General features: G+C 34.6%; 1 protein-coding gene across 1 annotated transcript; it reads right to left on the reverse strand.

The window, feature by feature from the left end:
* Positions 1 to 7646: 7646 nt before the first annotated feature.
* Positions 7647 to 16406, reverse strand: LOC149936879 (retinol dehydrogenase 14-like). The gene is made up of 2 exons (XM_090181264.1): positions 15871 to 16406; positions 7647 to 9518 (listed from the first exon to the last, which is right to left on the reverse strand). Exons 1-2 carry the CDS (start codon positions 16137 to 16139, stop codon positions 8918 to 8920), a joined length of 870 nt encoding a protein of 289 aa, XP_090037390.1. The 5' UTR covers positions 16140 to 16406; the 3' UTR covers positions 7647 to 8917.
* Positions 16407 to 21436: the final 5030 nt, after the last annotated feature.

Below are 21436 nucleotides of genomic sequence, written 5' to 3' on the forward strand. Positions count from 1 at the left end.
TTTTCAGCGGGATGTCTGTTTCGATGTTGTTTACACCTCGATTTATCTCGTTAGCTCGAAGAAATACCACCGCCATTTTCTAAAAAATGATTATTTTCGCCTCCAAACGCATTTACGAGAGCTCTACGATAGCTCCAGAGCTCTCGTAGAAGATACTAGGCTTTTTGTCTCGGTAAAACGTCTCTGGAACGCGTTTTTGAAAAAGTCTACTAGACACGCCCCCTTTTCCGTAACTTTACGAGAGTTTTTCGTCTCTGGAACGGGCCCTTAAAAGCGGTTCTCCAGCTTCGTTTTCATGATTAGAAAACCCGCCTAAAATCCAGTATTGCCAAATGTTCCGCCATTTTTGCCGTTCTAGCTTATTGGCCAGTGAGTTAGACGAGTCGCCAATCAGCTGGAAATGTTGAAAATTATACTTTTGCAACGCGTTTCACAGCTAGAATCGGCAACCGGCTAGCCACGCCTATTTTGGCTAGAATTATGACGTAACATTCTAGCCAAGCAGACCTTTGCAACGGGCCCTAAATCTGAATCGCAAAATAGCGACCCTGTTAAAATTAACAGGAATCGCAAAATGTATCTGCACCAGGCCCTAAAGTGATTTACCAATGTTTTCTTTCGGGGAAAATAAAACTTATCTTCTTTCTCGGTGAGCTTCAAGTAGTGGGGTCTAAGGATTTTGTTTTTAAACCGTGTTGCATGTATATCGGAGGTTCCACCTACTTGCGTAACTCGTTGGTCGTAAAGCTTTTTTAATTCGCTTAGTATTAAAACACTTCGTTGTCTTTCGTCTACTTGTTCTAGGGTTGTTTGGACATAAGTAAAAGGTTCGGCGAATACTGTTTTCTGCAAAGAATCGCAAACTTCTTTGGTTGTGTTAGACCACGCTCGTTACCGATTGTATAGATGTCTCAGGCACGGCTTGAGATATTTAACTTCAGTGGCGATCAGGTCCCCATGGCTTAATTTTGCTATTAATGGTTGATCTTCTAAAGCTGCTTCGTGTAGTGGATTTCCGTGTGATTCAGGCTCATTGCGGTTGAGTGGCTTGCGTCGAAGGTGAGACCATCAGTAGTAGGGTTCTGCTACCCATGCTGGATTTGTCAATTGTCCGGGCTAGGGGGACGCTGGCGTAGGGCACTATGATGATAGGCCTCCGGTGGTATGGTCTCTGTTACTAGGTACACCGTGCTATAAATTCTGACACACTGTCATTGCGGAAGAGGAACTTTACAAAGAAAACCTCTTTTTCTTGTCAACTCTTCCTGGTAAATGTTTTGGCTTGAGAACTTGATGCTTCCTCCGAGGGGCAGGTCACTTCCATTTTGGGTGCGTCTTAATCATAGTAAATTGATTTAATCAGGATAATCGTGATTAAATCAGGGTGATCAAGATTAAAAAATTAATCGATATTATAAAATCTAATCACGATTAAATCAATCTAATCACAATTTAAACGTGATTTAATTATTATAATCATGATCTAATCTTTTTATTCAGGATTTAATCATTTTAATCAGATTTTATCATTTCAATCAGATTTTATCATTTCAATCATATTTAATCATTCAATCATGATTAAATCAGATGTAAACATTCGAACCATGATTAAACGTGATTTAAGCATTCTAATCATGACCTAATCTTTTTAATCCTGATCTAATCTTTTTAATCATGATCTAATATTTTTAATAATTTAAATCCGATTTAATCATTTAAACATGATTAAATCAGATTTAAACATTCTAAACATGATTAAACGTGATTTAAGCATTCTAATCATGACCTAATCTTTTTAATCCTGATCTAATCTTTTTAATCATGATCTAATATTTTTAATAATTTAAATCCGATTTAATCATTTAAACATGATTAAATCAGATTTAAACATTCTAAACATGATTAAATCAGATTTAAACATTCTAAACATGATTTAAAGTTATGTAATCAACATAATCGTGATTAAATCGAATTTAAGCAATTGGATTTAATGTTTGTAGGGGTGCGTCGTTAATCAAGGAAGTGACCTGCCCCTTGGCTTCCTCCTCTTTTGGCGCTCGTTTGACGGCTCTGTTTAGTGCAGTTTTGTTAAAGCGAACGCGACATGATTGATGGAATTTTGCGTTTTTGGATAACAACGTCTATTCCAAACCGATTCCTAATTCATCTAGCCGGCTGATATTAATATTGAGAGGCAACGTATCGGAAATACCTTGGAATGCCAGTACGTACTGCTCGGCAATAGATTTGTAACCCGCTCCCTTAAAATGATTCCTAAAATCACCGGGGCAATTCAGTTTTTCAGCAGCACTCTTTTGGCATAAAAGCATATTTCCCAGTTTATGGGCTTCGCTTGTTCCTTCTGACCCAAAGAACTATCTTTCACTAAAACGAATTTCTTCATTAAATATCACGTATATCCGACTAAATTAACTTTTGTTTTATCTAAACATGAAACAGAAGATAAGTTTGCTAATGAATAAAACGTTGTAACAAGCTTACAGATTCTACGCCAAGTATGCTCCTAAACATCGTCCGACAATGACCAATACTCAGATGCGATATTCTACCCCTTACCAAGGTTAAATGCGAAACATTTCCAAAGGCGGGAGTAAGGTCTTACTGCGCAGGCGCACGTTTTATTCCGGCCATACCTTTACCAAAAGTAAATAGGGGGAGAAAGTCTGGCACTTGGGTCCAACCGCACGACGTCTTATTTGAGCGGTAAAATTTTTGGGCTTCGGAAATTACTTCCCCCTCGCCTCTTTACAGGGACACAAAGGTATCGGTTGTACTCCGCCACGGTGGAAAATAGTTCTCTATAAAGTTCGTGAATATTAAACATTTGCCTTCGATAATTTGGTTAATTTAGTTCCTAAATAAAGTAGATATATGATAGAAACTAAAATGCGACATTTTAAAAATAATAACACGACTTTTGAAAATAAATAAACCGTAACTAGAAAAACGCTCACTTAAATCGTGGAGAGCGTGGCGCCATCTAAGAGCAGAGATCGGGACTAATTGGTATATCTACGATGTTAGAAATTTGCAAGTTTAACTGAAATAATAGATATAGCTACGAGTTGTTTTTTTGTTTATTTTAAAATTGATATAGTAATTATTAATTAAAATCAACCGCTATCGAAGGAAATAATGGTCAGCATTTGACAGAGAGACTATTTGAAATCGCGAGGCGGTGATATGGTTGTCAGGGAATCAAATTGAAAATTTTCATCTTGAGCGCGGACCGGAATACCACAAATGCACTACTTCGCGCGTAATGTGCTATCCTTATTGGTTAGAAGTATCACGTGATCACAAGCTCTTTAAAAAGGGTGTCAAGCGTGGTGGAAGGTAAAATCTGAAGGCAGTGATAGACTTTCTCCCCCTATTTACTTTTGCCTCTACCCTTTTCCGCGGAATTTTATTGGGCTAGCGTCCATGTTTAGTTTTTCCTTTCATAAGTTATGAATCATAACCCATTCTCCATATCTGGAAACCAAAGAGTGAATGCTAGGCCACTTGATGAAAATTATTTAGATTTCAATTAATCATAAAATATAGTAAAACTTCATCTATTGTAGTTACAATAATTTCGTTTAATTATAAATACGGTTCCTATATACATCTCGATAAATAAAGATCTAAAATATGTAAATGTAACTGTAATTTATTTACATATATTTCAAACATTTTTAGATCAACAGTAATCGAGAAAAAATTTAAGTTTTTACCATGAATCTCTATATCATATATGCGTAGTCCACCTTTATATGCAGATCCCCGTCTTTAGGTACATTGTAGTGTTGTAAGTCGGAAAATCTTCCGCGGAAAATAACCTAGACCTTTTTTTCCTTAAAATTTCCGGTATTTTTCCGAAAAAAAAACAGACAAAAACAGTTTTCATTCCATGAGTAGTCTCATATATTGTTTGGAAATTTAAATAAAGTGACATTTTCACCTAATTTTTTCGAATCTAAAAGTAAAACTAACCCTCTAGACTAGTTTAAACTGATTAACAATGTAACACTATTAATTTGCGGGAAAATTTCCGAATTTAATTTTTCCGGAAAATTAACAACACTAGTACATTGTTATTTTGAGGCGACTTTGAAAGTTTGTCAAAACTGTCAAAACAAAGAAAGCTATTGCCCATAATGTTTTTTTTTTGCTTTTTTATACCTCAAAGTATTTTTACACATAATCCCATGCTTTCATCACAAAGTGCACGATTATTTCAGTTATCTTCTAGACTACCACTCACGCTTATTGAATCGTTTGTAAATTGGTCAATAACATAAATTACAGTAATTTAAACAATAGTTTTTGCATTTGCTATATAATATATGTTAAAGTCCACTAAATAGAGCATAAGTTGCCTGACTATAATAATTTACAATGGCTCTCTGTCGACGTTATCATTTGGCTATTTTAAATTTTAGCTTCCTTTGCCATTAATAGATGGCACCACGCTCTCCATTAAAGTCGCTTTTTTTTAAGAATCGGATAGATTCATGGCCATCTCTAAAAACAGGGGCCTTTTCATAATACAGGTGGCAATGATAGAGCCGACAGTTGCTATAACGAAGTTGAGACTGTTGGTGAGGGTTAAAATTCGGCTTGAGCGAGAAATGTTTTAAAATACACTCTCCCGCTACAATCATTTCAGTCTCAACGATCGCTTGAACCTTACCTTGTAGCTTGCGGTTGCGAAACTGGATTGGTACAAATTTCTAGCGCCGATCAAATCCAACTAGATATTTCAATTCAAAGTTTCGGCCGTTGGGTCAGAGAGGGTAAAGTCGCTTCGCTACTGAGAGGCGTCTCTCGTTCAAAAATCCGTATTTATTTTTTTCGTCGAAAATGCCCATAGGATCCGAACGTTTGATGGCGCTGCAAGCGTATCCGGAAGTCCTAGCGCGCGATTCAATATTCAGTTTAGTACGACGCAAAAATTGATTCGTTTTTAATTTACATTATAAGTAGTTTTTAAATGTTTTAAATATGCCTGGACCATTGTGTTCCGCCGTAAATTGTTCTAATACGAAAAATAAGAATTCTCGATTATCATTTTTCAAGTTTCCAAGGGAAAAAGAACGGTGAATACGCGTTTTTTACATAGGTTTATTTTTACTTTAACTTTCTTATTGAAATTTCAGTTCCCTATCATAGTTGGATAATGTAAAAAACGAGAAACTGACAAATAAAACAACGGAATACCTACACTTTAACCATAGGATTTGCTCTAATCATTTCACTGACGAGTTTTATGAATATTAAAACTAAAAATAGTCTAATACCATCAGCTGTGCCAACAATATTTTATTAACACTACTCATTTTCCAGTACAGTTAGTGAAGTATAAAGAAAAACATCTAAGGGTTCTTAATGTGGTTTAAAAAATTTACTGACAATTAATATACTAAAATGTATAGCATATCCATACGCGACATATGAACATGGGTTGGAAGAAAGCGCGTTGGTCACAAACGCAACACAACCAATTTCAGAGGAAAACACATTGAATGTTCTAGATGAACATAACTACACTTTGTCCAACAGTATTTCATGCGAAAATTCAGAAAATGGTAATTGAAATTTGAAACTGTCTATCTCAATAATAAATAATTTTAATAAATTACATTACTTTAGTTGTTAATCACAATGGTAAAAGAACTTTAGATTTAAACACGCAATTGTCATCATCTTCTAAACACATTCGAACAGAGCATATGCAATTCAATTGAGAGTCCAAATCTACTTAAACAAAATGTCCTTAGCTATATATCAGGATATTTAATCCATCGCTGTTTTTCCAACCACCAATGCTCCTCTTGCCTCAGCCAACTCAAAAAGAACAATCCAATTATTGATCCTACAAATGTGCTCTCCTTCTTCAAGTTTTTCAAAACAACAAAGAACTCTTCTTTTGGTAGCCTTATAGTACCTACTGACAATTTTTTAAAGTTTATTACAGAAACAAATGAGGTATTTCATACTATAGCTTTAAACTACTATCTCACATGCCAATGTCAAAGAGCGTATGGAAAAATTTATTACACGTCGAATTGACAAGACTTGGTTTCAAGCATCAATAGATTCAACATGTCCGACTGTATTTCGAAACATGATAAGTTTCTTCGTTGAGTTTTGCATGCACAGTGCCCTGAATTACAAAAAGACACAGAAAAGACTGGACAGGAAATTGATGAAGATACAGCACTAAACTCATACCTCATATTCGTCTTTTTTTAACTACTTCGAAGCTTTATCTTATATATTTATTTCTTATTTATTTTCATTAAGTTATTTGATCTTATTTCATTTCCAATATATTAATTTCTATTGTTATTGTTGTTAGGCCTTGGCTATTTATGTTTCCCATTATTTTAGGCTGTTAAAAAGAATTGACACTTCAATATTCAAATATAATATTTAAAAATATTTAGTTGTACTTACTTGCGTCATAAATTCACATGAAACAACCATTTCACATTTTATTTAAATTTTTTAGTATCAGAAATGAGAAAATAATCGGTGCCATATTGCGGATGTAACAAAAATCTTCTAAAAAAATTTAACTAACGACACCCTGTAGCACCCTGGTAGTGGGATCCTGAACTTCATTTGTAATTTCTTCTATTCGCGCGTGCGTCAAAAACTGGTAACGAAATTTTAACATTTCGGGAATAGGAAGAGACGCCTCTCAGTAGCGAAGCGACTTTACCCTCTCTGGTTGGGTCTACCCACCGGACTGCAGTAAGCCAATGGGGAACTAGTTAGACTTTGTAGTGCAATACCTCAATCCCAGAATGTCACCATGGGTCCCGTAGCTCAGGGTTTATTTAGACGCAATGATTATTAAAAATGTAAACCAAAATATATTCTTAAAATCTCTGAAGCCGAAACGAGACCCGTTAAAACATTTCGTATAAACACAAAGCCATTGGCATGTGGCGCTCAGCGCGAAATTCTTAAATAAAGCAATCTCACGCGAATATAAATATCTTGAGCTATTCATTTTCAATCAACAAGCGTCCGTGGAAACGCGCCTTTAGGCCTTGCTTCATATCCAAACCGAACCTGATCTAAATGATATAATATATGAGTATAGATAGACTCTTTCGGCTAAAGCTATTGGCCTCCTACAGAAGATGTCGTCGACTTAAGACATTTCATACAAACCATAGCCAAAGCTACCGAATTATTTATAGAATATATTATCTATTTTTGGTGAAAGTACAGTAAGAGCAGTAATACTTGAGCGTTAACACAGTTTACAAAGCCCCGTAGCGCACAACGTAAAAAGTTCATTAACTGCTAGATTTCCGTTTGCTAAGCAGACGATCTTTGGCCCCACCTACATCTTAACGGCGCTGAGTCCTTTTCATATTCTTAGCCCCATCTGTAATCCCTATTTTTAACCACCAAGTAAACTTTCTTACAAAGAAGACTACATATATGAACACTTATAGAACTTTAATGGTATATGAAATAACACTTTCAATCTAGACACTCTAGAATGTACCAAAAGTAACAATTAAATGATTGAATTTATTCATTTTAATTTTCATTTAATTACTTTAAAATGTACTTATTTCTAATCAGTATATACATTCATTTATTTGATTTATTTAGTGGTTAATCATTCTATTTACGTTTTAATTATAATAATAAAGATACCAAATTATATTAAATGGAAAAATCAGTATAATCAAATGATACAATTTTCCAATACCGATTTGTCTTTTTCAATCTAGATTTAAAAGAGTTAACGGCTTAATAATTGTAATTTTCATATCATAATAACATTGTTCTGTCTCACATTTGGAAATATTGAAAAGTTATTTATTTTTGAAAGACTACTACTTGTCAAAGCTATACTTGCTATTCCTGGTCTATATTGTGAATACTTCTAGTGACACCGAAAAGATTTGCTTGCTCAATATAAATATACAATCTTGTCTGTATAGAACAATGAAATACAAAAAAAAAGAGTAAAAGAAACTTAACTGCTCAAAAAGATAAGAAATGCATTTATTGTGATAAGTTTCACCGGCTATGTTGGTGATAGTGCCTTCGGGCCAAGTGGTTTTTCTACAGTAATGGATTACCTACAAAGCAATCTTTATGGAAGACCCCTTCAATTTTTTTTATTTCCCTGTACAGTGGCGCCAAACATTTCTAAAGCCAAGGCAAGAGCGGCCAGAGCTGCAAACGTTGGTGTTCCACACCAAATACCTGAGGTTATATTCCCTTTAAAAGGGGAAACGAAAAAGTTTGCTTTTTTTCAGCTCTGAGCGTCAACCATGTCCTCTTCTAATATAAGTCTTTGACGAACAACGATGCAGTCACCCCCGAAAGACTCCACAGTATAACCAGGCCATCAGAATTAGAGGCATTAAAAGTCGCTATATGACTTGGGCTCAAGGTGGTGCCTTCGCATATAATTATTATTAATCTGCCCGCGTTGTGGGTAGAAGTTCTAAACTTGGAACAAGTATCTAAGGGGACTCAAATTGGGATCACAAAACCTCGCCTAATTTTAGTTAGTGCCGTTGCAGTTGATTTCGGATTATCTCGTGTTTTGATAACGGAACAGAAATCTTAAAGCTTGACCGGAAGGAGTTAAAATATGACGTTTTGAAATTTAGGCCACACCTATCGCAACAAAACCGATGACAATGAGTTCTGAAACTTCAATTAATTTTTTTTAATTTTATAGCTCATCGACCCCAAAACGGTAATAAAAGGTAAATAAAAATTGAAGTATTTGAACGAATTTTTCAGTTAATTGTAAACGTATTTTAGATAAATTTGAATCTTGTACAGCTTTTCAAACGCAAATAAGAAGCTTTGCGCCAAACGGGATGCTTCCACTTTCACTGCAAAAATGCAATTATATTAATTATCTTTAATCGATGTTTAGTAATTTGCAAGTATGATCCCAAAGTTCTTTTCCAACTCGGCCATCGTTGGCGCGAAGTAGCAAGCATTCGGGCCATTCCCGGCGCCAATAGTACAGCTTCCCGGATTTGTTGCCGACATCCGCGGACACGGCCAAGTACACCGAAGTTTCGGCGCCACTCTTAACGTCACTGGTGAACCAGCGAAAGGTGGAGCAGAAGCTTCGCACCAGCCACGGCATGTTGTCCACGATGCCGGTTAAGATGACGCCGGGATGGACGGCGTTGACGGTCACGGCGCTTCCTGATAAACGCGAGCTCAGTTCCTTGACGTACAACAGAATGGCGAGTTTGGCGTTCGAGTAGATGAGACCGAAACTGTAACCTTTCTCCGCGTTCAAGTTTTCCAAATCAATTTTGCCTAATATGAAGAGCGCCGAGGATAGGATTATTATCCTGGATTGCTGGGATTTCTTCAGCAACGGCAGCAACAAGTGGATCAGCAGAAAGTGGCCCAAGTAATTGACGGCAAATGTGCTTTCGAATCCGTCTTCGGTGATCACTTTGTCTTTGAAGAATCCGCCAGCGTTGCAAATCAGCACGTCCAGCCTGCGTTGGTGGCAGAATTAAAGTTAAAAAGTTACTCGAATCAAACGTGTATAATATGCCTTTAAATACGAGATAAATATCCACCCCTCTATCCTACCAATGCTGTTTGTTTGAAATAAGTACTTCGGCCGTCAAATATGTAATTTGTTTCTCGTTAGATATAAGTAATAAAATTTTATTATGATCATACAGGGTGTTTTGTTTTTAGTTTCTGAGAAAGAGATTAATTCACTATTTCAAATGACACGGAACAATGATTGTTTAGCATTTTTATTTTACATCAGTAACAATGTTTCGTCAGTTAACTTCGCAAAACATTTTTAAACCATACAACAGACTATCTTAATTTACCATTTCAGTATATTAATTAGATTTATTATACAGGGTGTTTTGTTTTGCTCGAAAAAGTGATTTTTTTCCAAAACTATGTTTTCTAGAAAGTTGAATTTGTACTGTACATTATACGTGCCGGGGGACACTTTCTACCAAAATTGAATCTAAATCGAAAAATATTTTCAAGTTTTTTGAAAATTTAAATTTTAACCGCTAGGTGCTATAAGGAAATTGTCAAAGAGAAAATTGTAGAGCGTCACCGAAAACGTACAAATAGCGTTGGCGCGAAAAAAAATAGACGTCTTTTTCACTGAAAAAATACGACTTGAAAAAGTTAAAAGTTGGACAAGCTAAAATAACGTTTTTTGAATTCCATTGGGAGAGTAGTGTAACTTATTGAAAGTCAGAAATTCGTTAATCTGGTGTTTAATGCAATAAACACCGCTGAAAAATCGAGGAGACAATGGCGAAGAAGATTTAATTTCGTAGGATGAAAAATTAGAATTTTTTTAAAAAACAAAGAAACATTTTATTTATCTACTTACAAACAAAATTTATAAGTACGTTTCGAAAATACCACCTTCGGCTGTGATGCAGGCTTGGGCACGAACAATCACATTGTCGAAGGCGGTTTGAATCATTTCCGGGGTTACTTCCCGGAAATCGCTTACAATTCGTTAACGCAGCTCTTCAAGGGTCTCAACCGGAGTGGCGTACACCTTGTCCTTGATGAAGCACCAAAGAAAGAAATCCAACGGAGTCAGATCGAGCGACCTTGCTGACCAGAGTACACTGTGAAAAATTACTGTAGCTTCCTGTTAAATTCCTGTTAAATTTTAACAGGTAAATTCCAATACCAACTTTTACCGTTAGAGTTACTAGATAGTTACTGTACGCAACAGCTATAGTCCTGTTCGTCGATTAACCGTTATATTAACAGTAAATTTTCGGTAATACGGTGTAACCGACGGCTTGAGCCCGCCATCTTGTGGAGGTTGCAGTTTTCACTAGTTTCAAACTTTCAAAGAGTAAAGGCTTTGCTGTGGTGCAATTGAAGATGATCGTAACTCGGCACCCAAATTATCATAAAATACAAAATAGTGAGTAGAATGTTAATTTTTATTTTTTTAAGTAATAATTAAGTTAGCATAGCTATTTTATTATTGCCCTAGTCAGACTTAGGGAAGGTTGTTTTAAGTTATGATTCTAATGAATTTGGACAAAATTTGCTTTAGCTTTTAAATATATTATACACGACGATGGATACCAAAATTTCAAACTTAAATTTAGTAAAAGCTTGCTAAACGAAATGTTTTCACTTCATATTCATAACATATTCAATGGGTGAACACAGACTTCAAAAGATAATTTTCAACTATATTTAAAGGCAACTTCCCTTAAATTTCACCCTGAAAACACTAAAGTTTCCTGCAATCCAATAACTTTAACTTATGCAAATTTTTCACTCAGAAGTCAGAATCATCACATTAAATGTGATCCATCCTGTATCATAGTTAAAAGCTCAAGCAATTTGTTTTTTCCAAATTCATTTTTAACTTATCTTAAAACTGGCTTCCCTTAGTCTGACAAGCTCTGTTGGGTAATAATAAAATAGCTAAATATTTTTTGGGTTCAATAATTTTTCAGTTTGAAATTTAAGGGAATTTGCCTTTAAATATAGTTGAAAATTATCTTTTGAAGTCTGTGTTCACCCATTGAATATGTTAGGAAGTGAAAAAATTTCATTTAGCAAGCTTTTATTAAATTTTATTTTGAAATTTTGGTATCCCTCCTGTATCATTTATTTAAAAGCTCAAGCATTTTTTTCCAAATTCATTTTAACCATATCTTAAAACAAGCTTCCCTACACATAACTGAACCAAGAAATATTTATCTACGTTATTAGTACTCTACTATTCTGACTTGCACAAGATTTTAAAGTGATGGTTAAATTATAATTAAAAAAAATATTTCAGGTTTTACGTAAATGATATAGTATGGATCCAAAAAAATCTTAATTAAAAGCTGAAGTTATTTTTTTTAATACTATCACTTAAAAAACAACGTTGCCCAAGTCTGAATACCTGTGATGGGTAATTCTAAGGTGGTTACATATTGTTTTTGATTCAATAATAGTAATTCTGGGAAAAAAATGCATGTAATAAAGTTATTGCATTGAAAGAAGCTTCAGTGTTTTCATAGTGAAATGTAAGAGAAGTTGGCTTTAAATATAGTGGAAAATTATCTTTGGTATAATGTTATTCTATGTTCACCCGTTGAGAATGGTAGCAGGTGAAAATAATAATAATTAGCCAACCTAATACTGTAATATATGCAAATTTTTCACTAAGAATCATAACTATTAAACCCAAAAAATATTTAGCAATTTTATTTTTACCCTTCAAAGCTAGTCAGACTTAGGGAAGCTTGTTTTAAGATATGGTTAAAATTAATTTGGAAAAAAATATGCTTGAGCTTTTAAAGGATACAGGGTGGATACCAAAATTTCATAATAAAATTTAATAAAAGCTTGCTAAATGAAATTGTTTCACTTCCTAACATATTCAATGGGTGAACACAGACTTAAAAAGATAACTTTCAACTATATTGAAAGGCAACTTCCCTTAATTATCACCCTGAAAACACTGAAGTTTCCTTCAATCCAATAACTTAAACATATACAAATTTTTCACTTGAATCATCACATTAACTGAACCAAGAAATATTTATCTCTGTTATTAGTACTCTACGCAGCTATTCAGACTTGCAAAGTTTTTAAAGTGATAGTTAAATTAGAATAAAAAAATGATATAGGGTGGATACAAAAAAAATCTTATTTAAAAGCTGAAGTATTTTTTTTTAAATTGAACACCATCACTTAAAAACAACCTTGCCCAAGTCTGAATACCTGTGTTGGGTAATTTTAAGGTGGTTACGTATTTTATTCTCATCAATAATTGTTATTTTGGAAAAAAAAATGCATATAATAAAGTTTTTACAGTGAAATGTAAGGGAAGTTGCCTTTAAATATAGTTAAAAATTATCTTTGTTAGTCTCTGTGTGACCATTGGGTATGTTAGCAGATGAAAAATTTTATTTAACCAACTTAATACTGTAATATATGATTTTTTTTAAACCAGAACCACAATTATTGAACCAAAAGATTTTTAACCACTTTATTATTTTAAAAAGTTGGCGAAATGAAAATTTTACACCTGCTACCGTATTCAATGGGTGAACACAAACTAATAATGTTTATTTTCAGTTCATTTAAAGGAAACTTTTTTATTTCACTGCTATAGCTTTAATATATGCAAATTTTTTTTGCCCCAAATCACAATTATTGAATCCAAAAATATTTAACAACCCTTTTATTACTTTACATAGTTATTCAGACTTCGGCAAATTTGTTTTTAAGTGATGGTATCAAATTGAAAAAAAAAAGCTTTCACTTATTTTAAAGTTTAAGTTATTGTTTTAACACCTCTTAAAAACCACCTTGGCCAAGTCTTGAAGTAGGGGATTACATTTTTTATTCAATAAATGTGATTCTGGCTGAAATGTAAGAGAAGCTGCCTTTAAATATCTTCAAAAATTATCTTTCATAGTCTATGGTCACCCATTGGGTAAGCTAAGTGGAAAAAAATCCATTTAGCTCCCTTCTTAAAATCGAGTTTGAAATTTGGTTATCCATTTAAACTTTTTTACTAAAAAAAATGCAATTGTATTTTAATCACTACCATTGAAAGAACCTGCCTAAAATCTTAATGACTATGCTTAATGTGCATATATATGTTTTTGGTTCAATAATTGTGATTTTGTATGAAGAATTTCCAGTTATTAAAATTATTATATTGTTTAGCTGCAGTACACTCATAGAAGACATTGAACACTGCTTAAGAGTTTCAAATTGAAAAATATTTTGGCTGAATTTATTAAAATCAAGATTGAGAAACGGAAACAGCTGGATTCCAGGATTTGACTAAAGTTTCATCAATGGCAAACAGACAAGAAAGCTGAAGCTGATAATTTCAAAAAACATCTTAAATTTACTTCCCTGCCGCACAAATACCCTGGTGGTAGGCGAACGTTTTCTGCGGTTGACCTACCACCAGGATATTTGTGCGACAGGAAAGTAAATTTAAGGGGTGACAGGAAGAAGAAAACCTAACCCTTTAAGTATTAAATAGCATAAAATTCACGTTTTATAATTTAATTTCACCGAAATACAAGTGTTAACGAACGTTGACAGATTTTATTTTATTAATTGATTTGAAATTATGAACTTGGAATAGTATAAATTGTAAAAGTATTTTTAGTAAAAAGAATCTTGGTGAGGTTTCTGCGCTTCTTGATGTTTTAAAAAATTTGTTCACATAACCTGATTTGATTCTATTGCTGTATTATGTTTTTCAAATAAAAAAGTTCATCAATAATTTAGTTTTATCTATTTAAATTTAAAATTGCCATTCATGTAAAAATTGTTTATATCACTTATGTACAATTATCATGTAGTAATTAATATTTTTAATTAATTTTGAGTAGGCCTATAGCCACAGCGTAATTTTTTGCGACAACAGGATAATAAAGTTCTATTGTTAAATTACTGTAAACGTAATAGGAAATTTCATGTTGGAACAACAGCAATTTAAAATTTACTGTTAATGGTACTTTATATTTATCGTGTCTAGAACAGGTTTTTACTTGCTACGTTTACAGGAAAAAATACCTGTAATGTTACAGGAATTTTCCTGGTAATTTTCTGCCAGGTAAATTCCTGTAAATTTTAACAGCAATTTTTAACAGTGTACGGGACCGTTTCTCCCTATCCATCGTTGTGGAAATGTTTTGTTTAGGTAATCTCTCACGACTCTGTGGTAATGAGGCGGAGCACCATCTTGCTGAAACCACAATCTTGCTCGTTGCGCCAACGGCAGTTCGTCAAGTTGTTGTTCTAGCTCATTTCTCAAGAAATCTAAATAACTCTGGCCATTTAGATTTTGCGCTAAGAATAATGGACCAATTAACTGGTTTCCAACAAGACCAATCCAAACAATCAAGCGCCCAAATTGAAATTGGTGACGGTGTTCATATGCCCAGTGTGGATTTGTATCTTCCCAAACATGATTATTTTGGCTGTCTCTTGCAAAGAGGATTCATCCGAGAATAGCATGTTGCCGAGGAAATGTGGGTCGTCGTGCACGGAATTTAGCAGGCAGTTGCAAAAATCCAGCCGTTGTTGAGCGTCTCCATCTCGAAAACCGTGTTGAAGCGTTGCTCTGTAAGGATGGTACTTATGCCTATGTAAAATTTCCCAAATGCGAGTTTTACTGCAAGCCAAATTGCATTAAACACCAGATTAACAAATTTCTTACTTTCATAAAGTTACACTACTCTCCCAAGGGAATTCAAATAAAGTTATTTTAGCTTGCCCAATTTGTCACTTTTTCAAGTCGTATTTTGTCAGTGAAAAAGACGTCTATCTTTTTCCCGCCAACGCTATGTGTACGTTTTAGGTGACGCTCTACAATTTTCTCTTTGACAATTTCCTTATAGCACCTAGCGGTTAAAATTTTAATTTTAAAAATACGTGCAAATATTTTTTGATTTAGATGCAATTTTGGTAGAACGTGTCCCCCGGTACGTATAATGAACAGTACAAATTTCAACTTTCTAGAAAACAAAGTTTTGGAAAAAAATCACTTTTTCGAGCAAAACAAAACACCCTGTATAATAAATCTAATTAATATACTGAAATGGTAAATTAAGAAAGTCTGTTGCATGGTTTAAAAATGTTTCGCGAAGTTAACTGACGAAACATTGTTACTGATGTAAAATAAAAATGCTAAACAATCATTGTTCCGTGTCATTTGAAATAGTGAATTAATCTTTTTCTCAGAAACTAATTTTTTGCCCTCAAAGTTATTCGTTTCAAATGAATAATATTACAGAATTGAAACTTGAATACTTCTCTGTAACATATATTTTATATTTTTCTGTTAAACGCCATCCTACTAACCTGGTTTCGTTGTCTAGAATATCGCGAGCGAAGGCCTTGACGGATTCCAAACTGGCCAAATCTAATTTCTGGACGAAAACGCGGGCGTTTTTCGATTCGGTGACTATTTCTTTCCTGGCCTGCTCCGCTTGGGTGACATTTCTGCAGGCCAACACTATTTTAGCTCCTCTTCTGGCCAACTGGAAGGCCGTTTCCTGGCCTAGCCCCCTATTGGCTCCGGTAATAATTACTGTTTTATCAGTCATGTCCAATTCCTTCCAGTCTGACATTGTTTCTTGTCGAATGTCGCCCGCAAAGTATTTTCTAGTACAACTGTTGAAAATCAACGCTTTCGCTATTTGGATGTTTACCAGAAGAGATTAAAGCTGTTTTCTCGATGAATATTGGGAAATAAAAATTTGGTTTTATCTCCGAGTTGAAGATTACGGTGTGCCAGACCAGAGCAAAGGCCGTTTGTCAGTTATTTACAGATACATCAAAAGACGGAATTATATTTACCATTAATATTTGCGGCATGTTATCCTTATTTTCCGATCACGTCGTATAATTGTTAGGAAGGAGCCAAATAAGGAAAATTAAATATATTTTTTTCCATTTGACACCTTATCTTTTATAACCGTACTTAAAAACCTGATTGAAACTACTACCCGTACTAAGAATAGATGTAAAATTCATTCTATTATTTCGTAAATTTCCCTCAACCTGAAGATGATTTTAGTACGCCGTACATTATCAACATCTTTGAATTGATAAGATAAAAATATTCTACGGGCAGAAAATATCTGTTTGAAACTATATTATTATCTTTGATCGTTAATGATGTTTTGTGAAGGTCTCAAATCCCGCGGCAGCCTAATATGGCCCGCTACCAAATGTGCTTTCGCGTATTAATATTCCTCGTGAGACAGCGTGTCCTTGGGTGTATTGAAATTACGTTTTATTTTTAAAACATTCCGTGAGTTTTAACTTGTAACTTCACACGAAGTACCGCATATCGGTATAAATAAATATATTTTAGTTTCCCCAAACGTTCTTGGTTTTTTTTACCTCTTCGACGTTGCTCTATGTTTAACTTTTAGTGTAGCCGCGACCGTCACCGTATTTTACATGACTCTTTAACATGTAGTTCTAGAAAGCTTATGTATACGTCAATCGACCGCAAATTACATATATTACGTATATATTCTAACATTTTGGCGATTGGGACCTTTGTATGGATTTTCCTTGAAATAAACCATAAACTAAAAATAAAATATTGTTTTATTTATTTCAAGTGCTGTCTCCTGCGGTATATAAAAAATTAGGCCCTTAGTGTTGTTTTTTTATAAAATTATTTTAAGAACCATATTGCCTTCGTAAAAGTTTAATACGCATCTTTTCGATCGAGCGAAAATTGGTTAACATAAAAAGCAGATAAGCACTGCCGATCACAGTCGCAGATTGTAACAAGTTGTCAAGCCAAACTGTATCCGTGGTTCTGCGGTAGAACGCTCACCTGTAGTTCAAGAGGGCTCGGGTTCGAATCCCGGCCGATTAAAAAATTATACTACACCCAATGACAAAAAGAGGGCGCTTTTGGAAAAACCTTTTCCCTGATTTTAAGAAACTGGTACGCAGTGATTACCCTTTGCACCGAAAATGCGTTCGCAGGCCTGACAGACAGACCCACAGACAGACACGGTGATTGTAATACCCCTCCAGGGTACAAAGTCCCCTCGGAGAGGTAAAAAGGGTAAACATATATTTCGATAAAAACGAAATACATTCATAGTAGTACTTGTACACCCTGTATAAATTAGATTTAAATCATGGCTCTTATTTGAATTTCGTGACTGAATGTAAAATGAAAATATTACACTTAACAAATAACTAAATTTAGATAACAATTTAGACGAATTTTGTTGGGATAGACCGTGATGGAATATGTAGAACTACAGAGCGTAAATCTGTTCTCGTTTCGGAAACTACAGTTGACGGCTCGAACGGTCCTCGAACGTAAAGAAAATGTTTTATCTCAAATCATAAATGTTAATTGTATTTCGCCAAAGAATATGGTTCAACAATTATTGTTTTTCTTTAAAAAAATAATTTTTTATTTAAGTTAGATAAACAAAAGAATAAAAACCAACCAAAATCGAAATAAAACCGAAATAAGACAGAATTAAGGCAGCGAATACAAATACTCTTCTAGCATTGCGAAAGAGTGATTCGACATTTGCCAAATTGCGTACGGGTTTTTTTTTATTAAAGTGAGTTCAGAAATCAGAAACTGGTTTTAAGTCTGATTTTGATAATTTTTCAAGGTGTTTTCAACATTTCTAAAATAATTTTTCTCTAGAGTCTACAGGATTTATACGAATGTCGGACCCCTGGATTGCGACGCTGAACCCAAGCCGTCAAGACCGAAAGAACGAAGAGTTTCGTTTAAGATTAGATAAATTGTGGAAAAATGTTTTCATAATTGAAGATTCTATGGAACATATTTTTGCTTCAACAATTACAATTACAAGTGAAATTAAAGTTTGTTCCGGTACGATATGAGCTTTGAACCATGGACGAGACGAAGGTGGCGTAAGACGCGACTGCCACCAACAGACCACCCACGAAACTGGGATTCACGACGGCGCAGTTCAGAAGGGTAAAGTGCAAAGTTCCCGAGTGGAATTTCTCCCGCAAGTAGGATTCCGAGATCTGCGTCTCTGGAGACGCCGAGTGCAGCCAGGAAGCGGACCTCAAAGGGCAGCCTCGCATCAACACGGAACCCGCATCGGCCGTCCAAGATATAGCCACGAGCGTAATCAGACGGTTGCTCAGCGAGACGAAATAGCTGCACGTTTGAATATTCCATTCTTCCGTTTCTTGAAATTTGAAGAAGATGTAATAGAATGTTCCGGCGCATTCGAGCACCCACAAACACATCATCCGCTTCATTAGGACGTCCAGTTTCGACACCGTCTCAAAGAAACGAGTGTGTATTTTACTGATACGCCTAATATCGGAATTGAAATCGGTTACGATCTCCGCCAACATTTTCACCTTCGAGCGCAAATACTCCATCGAAAATACTACAACAGCGTAATAGAAACGGCCAGAATGTAGGCGATGTAATAATAGAACAGTTTATCGAGAGCAACCACGATGTAACCGAGAGTAATATACGTCTTCAGGAACCAAAGATCGTAAATGTAAAACTGGACGTATTCATCCAAGTTGAAATCGCTCTTCGTTAAAGAAATGATCAAAGCTTTGTTTATTCGCATTAAAACAAGAAATGAAGAGGACAATTTGGGAGATTTTCATCAGCACCATTCGATTGGTCACTTTCAACCTCTTTTCGCGGAGCACTTCCACGCAAACTGACAATATGTTCTCCTCAAACAAGTAATTGTTGGCCAAATACGCCACGTTGACTACTCGAATTGCGATGACGCTGTTGTATACAATTTTCGCGTATTCTCCGTTTGTAATCGCAAAGTAAATGAAAGAGCACATACTATGCGCGGCGCAAACATTCACCACAACAACCGAGATCAAGAAGGAAATTGGTGCTTGTCTGGCCAGGGGGTGCAGCTAATCCGCTCGGCCGTGGCATATTTTCCTCTATAGTTATGGCTTTGAAGAATTCCATTTTACCTATTTTTAGCCCACCTTCGTATTTTAATTTGACTGTAAATAAAGTTCTCCAATGTTTTCAGTCTTAGGGGTATTGTATCTGTTGTTCGATCCTATTACTATGTTAAAGCTTTTTTCCCTTAGCAACAAAATTATTAGTATAGGTTATGTATTGAACATTTTTGAAAAGATGGTCGAGTGATTTAATAAGAAGCTCGTGTTTTAAAAGACAATTAGGCCCGGTTGTTATTTAGAGAGAGTAAAAATTTGTTTTCTTGCTTTCGAAAAGTTGACTATTTTCGTTAAACCCACGAATTAAACGAAACTTGAGAAAAGTGTGGAGGATTTAAAAAGGGCAGTTGACTCTACCAGACCCTAATTGAGACTGCCGTTTCTGTCATAGAGATACGAATCGGTAATTTACCCTGGTAATTTACGTGGTAAATTACCCTGGTAACAGTAATTTACAATTTTCTCAGGTAAATTATGAAAATGGTAATTACCCTGGTAAATTACCATGGTTATTTACCATCGTATTCGTGTTTCACTGTTTCTCAATTTTCTTTGATCTTTCGGGCTAAAATGTACCAAAAATACGTCGCACAAGATTACAAAACTCAAAACCTATTTTATTCGCGTTTTAGAGTATTTTTGCATCGTTTAATAATGTAATTTCACTCCAGCAAACACTAGATCATAGGCGTAAGCCGCGTAACGCACTAACTCGAAGAGCTAGGCACCGCTGCGCCACCTAGATTCGTTTTGGTTGCGAATTTCCAAGGAGTCGAAGGCCGTGTTAGAATGAAGTCATCAACGGTATTCCGGTTCAATTAACTATCGATGAATCTGACGAGGATGAAAACGATAGTGAGTACCCTGAGGAATATGATGATACTGATAATTCATCTCAAAATGAAGATAATTGAAAATTTTTGATCATTTATAACGTATTGTGGTAATTTATAAAATGTATAATACCCAACAAAAGCGTTTCTTCTTCGTATTCCTTTTTTTAATCGTAAAAAAAACCTTTTTTTAAAACAAAGAAAATTACGATAATTTACCGCAACACGGTAAATTACGCAGTAAATTCCCGCGTAATTTACTGATTTCCTAAATAACGGTAATTTAAGAACTCTATTCTGTCACCATTCCACCAACGACCATCATGGTGCAGCGGTGCTGCGGTACCCTAAGAGTGGCACAACGCTCCAACACGAGAGAGAAGTTGAGAACCATATTCCCAACTTTAGTCAGCACATCTCGCCTAACGAGAGTGCGTTGTAGTTTTAATAAAATTATTTAGTTCCACCGGATTAACGGGTTTCTTACATGTATAAGTTTTATTGTTATATTATCGATTTTGTTTAAATTCAGGGATTATGTAGACCTTCATGTAACTTAAACCCCAAATAGAAAAAATGCGATAGGCTTTAGTTTTACCATTGCAACCGAAAACGTTTTGACATCTAAAGTAATATATTTATCTATGTAAATTAACATGGTAAAATCTTATGAAATTATTAAAAAAAATTTAAACCAAGGTGGTTAAATTTGGGTAAATATCTAATTTTGGGTAAATATCTAATTTTGGGTAAATATCTAATTTTGGGTAAATATCTAATTTTGGGTAAATATCTAATTTTGGGTAAATATCTAATTTTGGGTAAATATCTAATTTTGGGTAAATATCTAATTTTGGGTAAATATCTAATTTTGGGTAAATATCTAATTTTGGGTAAATATCTAATTTTGGGTAAATATCTATTTTTGGGTAAATATCTATTTTTGGGTAAATATCTATTTTTGGGTAATTTTCAAATTTTGGGTAAATATCTAATTTTGGGTAAATATCTAATTTTGGGTAAATATCTAATTTTGGGTAAATATCTAATTTTGGATAAATATCTAATTTTTGGTAAATATCTAATTTTGGGTAAATATTTAATTTTGG

Source organism: Leiobunum rupestre, chromosome 7, assembly GCF_980474605.1.
Source record: "Leiobunum rupestre chromosome 7, qqLeiRupe1.1.hap1, whole genome shotgun sequence".
NCBI lineage: Eukaryota > Metazoa > Arthropoda > Arachnida > Opiliones > Sclerosomatidae > Leiobunum > Leiobunum rupestre.

Excerpts from the sequence above, each read along its gene's own strand:
- LOC149936879 (XM_090181264.1), bottom strand. The coding sequence starts at position 16,139 with ATGTCAGACTGGAAGGAATTGGACATGACTGATAAAACAGTAATTATT. Across the intron at positions 9,519-15,870 it reads ATTCTAGACAACGAAACCAG|GCTGGACGTGCTGATTTGCA; the intron begins GTTAGTAGGATG and ends CCACCAACGCAG.